The sequence below is a fragment of the Dromiciops gliroides genome, chromosome X (genome assembly GCF_019393635.1).
Source record: "Dromiciops gliroides isolate mDroGli1 chromosome X, mDroGli1.pri, whole genome shotgun sequence".
In the NCBI taxonomy this organism is placed as follows: domain Eukaryota; kingdom Metazoa; phylum Chordata; class Mammalia; order Microbiotheria; family Microbiotheriidae; genus Dromiciops; species Dromiciops gliroides.
The window spans coordinates 76,831,666-76,841,103 of NC_057867.1; the positions used below are offsets into that span (position 1 = coordinate 76,831,666).

The window sequence follows — 9,438 nt, forward strand, 5'->3', positions numbered from 1 at the left end:
TTAGACTTGCTATTAGACTTTAAATCAACTAGTTTTTATTGTACTTTCATTCCTGAAAAGTGCTAGTTCTTCATTCCTCTGTCTCCTAACTCATCTTCTTGTCCTGCTTGCTCAGGAAGTTAGGTTCTAATGCTCCATGTGTGACATTCTTTGCTATAGCTGTGATTATAATTGCAATTTTGCAAGGACAGATTTATGCACAGTGATCACTATAACGCTTAGAATGAACATTATATGAATTAACAAAGGATTCCTTTTTTTAAAGACACTAATAAAAGTTCTCTGCTTCTGAATTTAAATTAAATACAATTAGCATATTTGACATTTAATATTTTTACATATCACCCAGCAGAATCTTTGCCATTATTCTATGATTTTTCTTACTTAATCTCTGAGTTGGTTTAAAAGGACCATATTGTTGAAGGAATTTCTCGTTGTTATATTCACTGAGCTTTAGGATAAGCCCTGATTTTAATAGGTTCAACAGCCTAGAAATGATCAGGTCACAACACAGAGTCTTACTTGCAGGATAGCAACTAAATAGTAAAAGGCAGTTGGTTTTTTATCTTATTCGAAAAAATTAAAAACCATTTTTTGGCTTTTCTGTCATTTAAATCCCTTTCCTACCTAAATCTACAGTGCAGAAGGATAGCTAATCACTACCAATATACTCAAGATTCTGTTTTAAAGACCAAGTGTTCTCTTTCTAGAGCCTCCCAAGCTTTGTATCTCAACTTCTCTCCATTGTTTCCTGAATTACCACTTCCCCTCCCACAGAATTTGAAAAAAAAAACCCAAGGTGAAATCCTGGGAGGCAGAGTTAACGAAAGAGACTTTTATAAAAATTAAGACCCGCTCTTTACTTTGTTTAGAGATTACTTGATTTTCTGCACTGATTCACTTAAAAATCTCCCAAAGAACAATTGTTAATCCAAGGGACAGCTCTAATGGCCTGAAATGAAACCACTCTCTGAGAGTCTCAATGATATTTTAACTGCTAAATTCCAAGGCCTATTCACGTGATTCTTTTAACTTGCCTTCTATGCAGTGTTCCTGTTCCTTCTGGACTCTCCCTCTTCCCTTGGCCTTAGTGACATTACTCTCATTTGCTTCTCTTACAGGCTCTCTGACAGCTCCTTTCCAGTGTCCTTTTCACTAGAATCCCCTCTCTCTTGCTTACTAAAAGTGGCCCTTGGACATGGCTTTGTTCTGGGTCCTTATCCCTTCTTTCTCTATGCTCTTTTCCTTGGTGATGTCCTTAGCTTCTGAAGTGTCAACAAGCAGCTCCCAAATCTGCATACATAGTCATTCTCACTCTCCTGAGTACCAGTCTGAGATGATGACGATCATCATTGCCATGATCGCCCCCCACCACTACCACCAACAAAGCAGCTCATATTTATATAGTGCTTTACCTATAATATATTCTTTGACCTTAACAACCTTATGACACAGGTACTATTTCATCCCCTTTTTACAGATAGGAAAACTGAGACTTAGAAAGGTTAAGTAACATTCTGAATCACAGAAAGTAAGGAAGAGGCAGCATTTCAACCCAGTTCTTACTGACTCTCAAGTTAATACTCTCTCTACTATTTCATGTTGCTCCATATTTTTACATGGATGTGCCACTGGCTTCTCAAATTCAACAAGTACTAAATAGAACACATAGAATTCCTATAAAAATATGTATATTATCTCAAGTTCTCTCTTTCTGCTTTTATTCACCAAGGTGCATAATCCTAAAGTCTTCCTCCATTCTTTCCTTTCCCTCAACTCCTATGTTCAATTACCATATGATTGAACATATTGTTATGGGCCCAGAGCACCCCAGAAGTTCTCTGGGGGAACATCAAAGAACCTTCTCCTTGAGAAACTAATCCAAAGGACAGACACACCTAAAGAGATAAGTGGAACCAAATTGGATTGAGTTACCTTTGGGACCTCCACCCTTCATTCTAGTCTCCCTCCACCCAGAAGAGATAAGATTAGGTGTGGTTGTTGCCTTTGTGTCCAGAGGAGAGATGCCTTGAGAGATCAGCAGCCACTCCTCACCCAATTCCCCCAGCCACCACCAATGGGGGATGGTCCTCCCTCACTAAGGGAACTTTCCACAGTCGGATGGTCACCCCGATGAGTCCTCTATAAAAGTATCTGCCTGTCTCCTGCTTGAGGAGATAGGTATCTCAGAGCCACGCTCTGTGCCATGCCCTCCTCCCCATGAGAAGTCCAAGGATTTCTCTTGTGGTTCCCCATCCTTTTCCCTTCCCCAACCCCTATCTCTATCCCAAACCCCCAACCCCATTTTCCCCATGACAACATGATGCACAACTTATAATTTAAAGACTAGTTTTTAATATTATTTATCTCAAAGTAAAGTAGCACATGACCATAATGTGTAAAATAAATGATTAACCAACCTTAATAGAGAAATTCAACTTCCTTATAACTCAAAAAGGAGATAAATGATCATGAAATACCATAGGTTTAATCAACATGTTGACCAACAATCAACAATAGACAATTGTTATTTAAAACTAATATCTAAATAGTACATTTGAAGGATTGAACTGTACCTCATTTCATAACTACCAGTGTTTTCTATTCGATTATCTATAATTCACAGCTTGCATAAATTAAAGTAAAGATGTATGTAACAAATTGTTCTCAAAGGTAGACTCCAATATAAAGAATAGGAAATTTGAATCATCATTATTCTATTAAAATGAGACTTTTCCTTCATGAAAACATATTTTCCAACGTTAAAACCTAGAAACCCAAGATGCCCTTATCTAATACCTATCTGAAAAACTAGCAACGATCAGTAATTGGACAATTCCCTGCCTCCTCAACTGAAATCAAGGTTAAAATTAGGCTGAGACAATGGCTCTCAACCATTCCCATGCCGTAATCTTTTTCATTCTTACCTTTTATTTTGAAATACTCTGGCATGAATTATTTAGATTGCAAGTATAACCTGTTCCCAGTTCACAGGACGAGAAAGTAATTTGCCTTTGTTTTGTCTCTGTGGACTTAGTCCATACACATAAAATCATAAAGGGCTATTGCTTCCCTTTGCCCTCTGAAACCATGGAGAACAAAACTGTGAGTTCTTTAGAACCCTCCTCCATTTTCTCCTTGAGAAAAGTATAGTAGAATTCAAGCAGAGAACTGACACTCCCCAACCCCAGCAGGGATGAAATTCTGAATCATTTGTAAAAACATAAATCTAAAGAAACTAGAGTGGAGGCACAGGAAATCAAGTCTTTGAGCAACATGGATTTTTAGAAGAATTATACAGAAAGAGCACTTAAGTACAGATAATTGAGTACTAACAACAAAAAGTTTGACCCTGCAAGAACAGTATCTGGAATATGGTGCCTGGTACACTGCATGCCCTTAACAAATGCTTCTTGAACTGAACTACATTAAATTGAGCACTAAGGTTTAGAATGAACTTACAAATGGGAAGGACGACAACAAGAACCACAAGCACCAAAATTGTTTATGGGGTTTTTTTGTTGTTTGTTTTTTGTGGGTTTTTTAACTACCAAAGTTTTTAAAGCTCTGTTGGGAGCAGGAGAAAGCCCAAGGAGAGGAAAACCCAAAAAGTTTCAAAGTTTCAAAGAGAATTGAAAGTCCAGAAAAAGGAAGAAGATGGTAAGGCAACACCAAGCTGCCTTCAATGAATTCAGATCGTGAGGACTGAAGGAACTACATCCCAGGATTATATAGATACTTGCAAATGGGACTGCAGAACCACCCACTACAGGGACCTATGTAAAACCACAGAGAACAGAAAAGTAGACACAGGCACAGAGAAAGGCAAATGGGATCCCTGGTTTAAAACAACAACAACAACAAAACCAGTGGGTTCTTAAAACTACATGTTAGTAAGCTAGACTTCACTTCCTATAAAAATATTTCTAAAAACTATTAAAAGAATGCTTTATAAACATGTAAAAAGGGAACTGGTGATCACAAAGAGTTCTCAGAGGTTCATCAAAAATGGATGGGGGGGGGCAGCTAGGTGGCACAGTGGATAAAGCACCGGCCCTGGATTCAGGAGTACCTGAGTTCAAATCCGGCCTCAGACACTTGACACTTACTAGCTGTGTGACCCTGGGCAAGTCACTTAACCCCAATTGCCTCACTAAAAAAAACAAACAAACAAAAAAAACGGATGGGGGGCAGCTAGGTGGCGCAGTGGATAAAGCACTGGCCTTGGATTCAGGAGGACCTGAGTTCAAATTCAGCCTCAGACACTTGACACTTACTAGCTGTGTGACCTTGGGCAAGTCACTTAACCCTCATTGCCCCACAAAAATTAAAAAAAAAAGTGGATGATGAGTGAGAGGAGCCAGGCGACTGTTCGGCCTCCCAAGCGGGCTGTGGGCGCCGAGTGCTTCCTCACCTCTGGACGGGAGCTGACAGCCTGCGGTCTGGCCGACCCTGACAGACAAGAGGGGGCAGGGGGAGCACCTTGGGGGCCGGGCTGGGCCGCGAAACCCGCCCCTCTATGCTGAGGGGCTGCGGGGCTGGAGCGGACCAAGGCCGCCACCACCATGGAGGCCGAGCTGCGCCGGGCCTGGGACACTGCCCAGCCGCCTTCGTCGCGGGCCTCGGGCCCGGGCCTCACCATGCCCGGCGTGAAGCTGACTACCCAGGCCTACTGCAAGATGGTGCTGCACAGCGCCAAGTACCCCCACTGCGCCGTCAACGGGCTCCTGGTGGCCAAGAAGCAGAAGCCCCACAAGGAGCAGCCCTTGCACAGCGCCCCCCACCCGCACCAGACCCTCTTCGTGGACTGCATCCCCCTGTTCCATGGCACCCTGGGGCTGGTCCCCATGCTGGAGGTGGCCCTCAGCTTGATTGATTCATGGTGCAAAGATAATAGCCATGTGATTGCTGGTTATTATCAAGCTAATGAACGTGTAAAGGATGCCAGTCCAAACCAGGTTGTTGAGAAGGTAGCTTCCGGAATTGCCGAAGGCGTCAATGACACCGCGCTCATCATGGTAGACAACACGAAGTTTACAAGGGAGTGCATAGAACCCACCATCCATGAAAACAAATGGCGGTGCAGAGATCCACACTATGATCATTGTGAAGACTGCCCAGAGGATCTCGGCATCTCTCTTGAACAGCAGGTCCTATGACATCCTTGTGGACAAATCCAGAGATCAATAAAGTTGATCACCTATGTTAGGGAGGCATTTCCACTACACGGAAGAGGAAAAAAGAAATATTTTTAAATTTAAATAGAATAATTTTCCTACCTTGGGTGGAAAGGCAACAGTTTTAAGAAATGGCATGTGGCTCAAAAGAGGCAGTGTGTCTAAGGGGTCACCTTTTTTTTTTTTTTTTTGCAAGGCAATGAGGGTTAAGTGACTTGCCCAGGGTCATACAGCTAGTTAAGTGTCAAGTGTCTGAGGCTGAATTTGAACTCAGGTACTCCTGAATCTAAGGCCGGTGCTTTATCCACTGCGCCACCTAGCTGCCCCAGTGGTCACCTTTTTAAAACAAAGATCTCTAGGGGAGATATAAGCTGTCATGTCTAGCTGTCCTTGTGGATTCTTTCCCACTTGTATGTTGCTCTAACCTTCAAAATCAAAGCAATTTCTGCTTGTCCAAGATTGTTCTATTAAATGATTTTAACCAACCTTTAAAAAAAAATGGATGATGCAAGATTAGTCTCATTTCATTGTATGTGGAGGATATTGGACTGAAGAGTCAGGGAATACAAAGTAACTATTAGCATTTAAAATCTGCACAAGCTTTGCATGTATTATCTCATTTAAGCCTCCTAACACCCCTGTGAGGATTCGAATTCAAGTCTTCCTGATTCCAAGTCCAGCACACAATCCCCTCTGCTATGCTGCCAGGAAGATGTGGATTCTGATATCAAGCAGCTGTTTGGCCACATGCAAATCACTTGCCCTTTTTGATTTTGCTGTTGTGCTGTGCATCAGTGAAGGGAGTTACCATACCAATGAGATGACAGGCTCTTGTCATTTCAAAGAAAGTGACAGAGCAGGGAAATGCTGTGCATATTGTATACCTGGATTCCACAAAGGCATCTGATAGTCTCTCATGACATCCGAAGAGAGTTGTGCTAAACAACTGAGCAATCAGGTGAATATAGAACTGGATAAATGACCCTATCCAAAGCGTAGTAGTTAATGGATCGATGCCATAATGACAGGACATCTCTAGTGGAGTGTCCTGGGGGTCTGCCTTTGGCCCTCTTCTGCTCAGCATGTGTTCTGATGAACACACTTGTGGAATGCTTTTCAAGTTTGTAGATGACAAAAAGTTGGAAGGAATAGCTACATGTTGGCTATATCCAAAAGATCTTCAATGAGCCGAATCTTATAAAATACCCATTGATGTCCAGGGCACCACAATCCTCCCAGTTTCCCAGTCTAGATATAATCCTTGACTCCTTACTCACTCACTTAAAAAAACCCGAGTTCAAGTAAAATATTACAAATACCAGCTATGTGATACGTGGTACCCCACATAACCACTGACTGACAGCCCCTGACAACTTAGAGTCTAAGTTACACCTTTGTTCTAATGTTCACTGTTTCCATGCTGGCAGTTACTGAGAGCAAAAGTTCAACCAATGTGATGTGTGAGAGGTAGGTGAGGGTTTTAACGTGCTGATATATCTTCAGTCTGCACTTATGTAGCTGTGAAGTGTTGCTATGTGCCATATTGCCAACAGTGAATAGACTGATCACTGTTGGCACACTCAGAGAAACTGAAGGAGCTTGAATGAGGCTTTGAGAGATGGGCAGAATTTGAAAAGAAAAAAAGGGAATTCCCAGAAAGTAATGGTATATGCAAAATTCAATTCTTTTATAAGTTTTATTCCAAGATAAGGCAGGCGATGAAGACTGGAGACAGATGGCATAGGTTTGACTGCCAGTTTTAAGAAGTTGGCACTAAGCAATAGAAAAAGCCACGGAAAGTTTTTGAGCAGGTAAGTGACCTGATAAATGTAGTGTTTGAGAAGATGAAATTAGCCATGGTGTGGAAAATAGATTGGAAGAGAAAGTTGGAGAAATCAGTTAGGAGGTTATTGTAGCATTCTAGAAATAATATAAGGACTTAAACTATAGTGCAATGGCAATGAACGATTAGGCAAGAAAAGAAAGAACTTGGTGACTCTCTTCAGAGTACAGCAAGGGCCAATGTCATTTTTATCTCTGTATCACTCCCATATCTTCCCTACTACCTGGTGTAATACATCTGGAAGACCTATCTATCTATATCTACATATAGCCATATGTACATGTGGATATACCTGTATCTATAGCTAGCTAGCTAGTTACTGAGAGAGAGTCAGAGAAAGAGAAAGAACTTAATGACTCAATGACTCTAGTACTTTCCTTACAATTCTGGGAGCAAAGTGTGACAATTATCCCTATTTTAGAGAAGAAGAAGCTGAAATTTTGTGAGGTTAAGTGATTTGTCTGTGGTCACAAAGTTATTCAATGTCTGAGGCCTCTGGATTCCAACTCCAGCATTCCCTCCACTGCACCATAATGCTATATGTTGAATTAATAACTAAGATTTCGAGCCAGGATGAAGACATTTACAGTAAATGGGATCATGTATATATAGCACTTTCTAGAGTATAAAGTACCTCTTAATATAAGCCATTTTTCTCTGTTATGCTAATGATATTTTTCCTACACTAGAGGGAATTCTTGCACTTACACCTACTACTGAACATGTGTTGTATTTAATAAAACAACAAGCATGCTATTCACACTCAGTTTTGTGGTTTTAAATGATTACTTCTTCTGGCATAAATTTTCAAGCTAGTGTTTGAAAATAAAGACTACATCTTTATTATATGTGATGGTTCTCTAACCAAGTCATTCAAAATACACATTGGATAACTTTAGGAATGGGGCCCCAGGGCACTCTTAATATCCTTTCTATAGAACAAAGAAAAGGAAATAATGACCCATTCTAACCTGTTTAACATTTAATCACAAACCTGGGGTCAATGTTTTCCTACAAGAAAAGCTTCCTGTAGAATATTCCCAAAGATCAGTTTTTATTAGTGTTATTGTATACTGAATGGTGTTTATGATTATGCCTGCTTTTACCAATTCCACCTATGGGTGGATTTCTTTTTTCCCTTTGTCCCCCTCAAACCAAATATCATAAATACTTACATGATCGGATCTAGTCAATGTTCAGACTCCATTAGATTGCTTGCTTGACAGATTTTTGCGTAGAGGATGCTCAATACGGGACAGCTCGGTGGTGCAGTGGATAGAGTACCAGTCCTGGATTCAGGAGTACCTGAGTTCAAATCCAGTCTCAGACATTTGACACTTACTAGCTCTGTGACCCTGGGCAAGTCACTTAACCCTCATTGCCCCCCCCCACCTCCCCAAAATAGAGGATGCTCAGGAGCTTACTTCTGGAAGAATAGCATGTAAAGGAAGCATATTGGAGATATTGTAGAGTATGTATGGGACATTCTATAACTGGTTGTCGTTAGTGAACTATGTGAGGAAGAAGAGGGTCTTTGATGGCCCATCAGTGTGACTCTCCTCACAGCATCTTGTGAGAGACCATGGTGTATGTAAGGAAAAAGATCTTAAAGCCTTTTCCCTTCTAAGTCCATGTGAACTCAAGAAATAAGTCTGAGTCTCTGCTTTTTTTCTGTTCTAGATGTATGGAGTCTCATGACCTAATAAATCCAAAAGGTCATGAGAACATTAGCATTCTAAGGTCTAGGCTCCAGAATCAGTGTTTTCTTGACTCCCTGAGCAAGTCATTAATCTTTGGGAGTTGAGATGTTGCATATGAACACGAACTTGTTTGAACCGATGCTATATAGGAAGTGAGCTAAATTTGGAACCCATTCCCCAGAGACTGAAATGTTAGAGATAGCAGAATGTCCCATTTCAAACTAAGAAACAGATACTTGGCTTTTCCCAAAGAGGTGGGAATATTACCTTCTAAAGAGGAAGCAGTTGATTGTAAAAGAAGTGATAATGCATACCCAATTGTTGTCAGGTGAGAAAAACCGAGTAAGGGTCAGCCCAGGAAGAGATGAGGGCTACTAAGACAGAAATTTGTTAAGACACAATAAAAGCTGATAACATTCCATGAGCATATTATCCAGGACATTACATAGAACATCCTGGGACATGTCAAAATAATATTGCCAGAGGAATTAAGAAGTGCTAAAGATTATGAAGTATTGGGTAAGAATGGGAAAAGCTTAGTAGCACAAGATGGTTTTTTTCTCATCACTACTGCAAAACCCAACAATTTGCTGCATACAGGAAACATATTTTTTAAAACAAATACACATAGAGTACATATTATGGACTAGGGCAAAATTTATATGCTTCAAGTGTCATCTATACCTATGTCAAAAAAAGCAGGCATTACAATGATTGT

The 9,438-nt window shown here is 40.7% G+C and overlaps 1 protein-coding gene across 1 annotated transcript; it reads left to right on the forward strand.

Moving 5' to 3' along the window:
- The first annotated feature begins 4,640 nt into the window (after window positions 1–4,640).
- On the forward strand, window positions 4,641–5,190 carry LOC122734000 (ER membrane protein complex subunit 8-like). The gene is given in 2 exon segments (XM_043974687.1): window positions 4,641–5,113; window positions 5,115–5,190. Coding segments are annotated over 2 exon segments (549 nt in total).
- The last annotated feature ends 4,248 nt before the right edge of the window (window positions 5,191–9,438 follow it).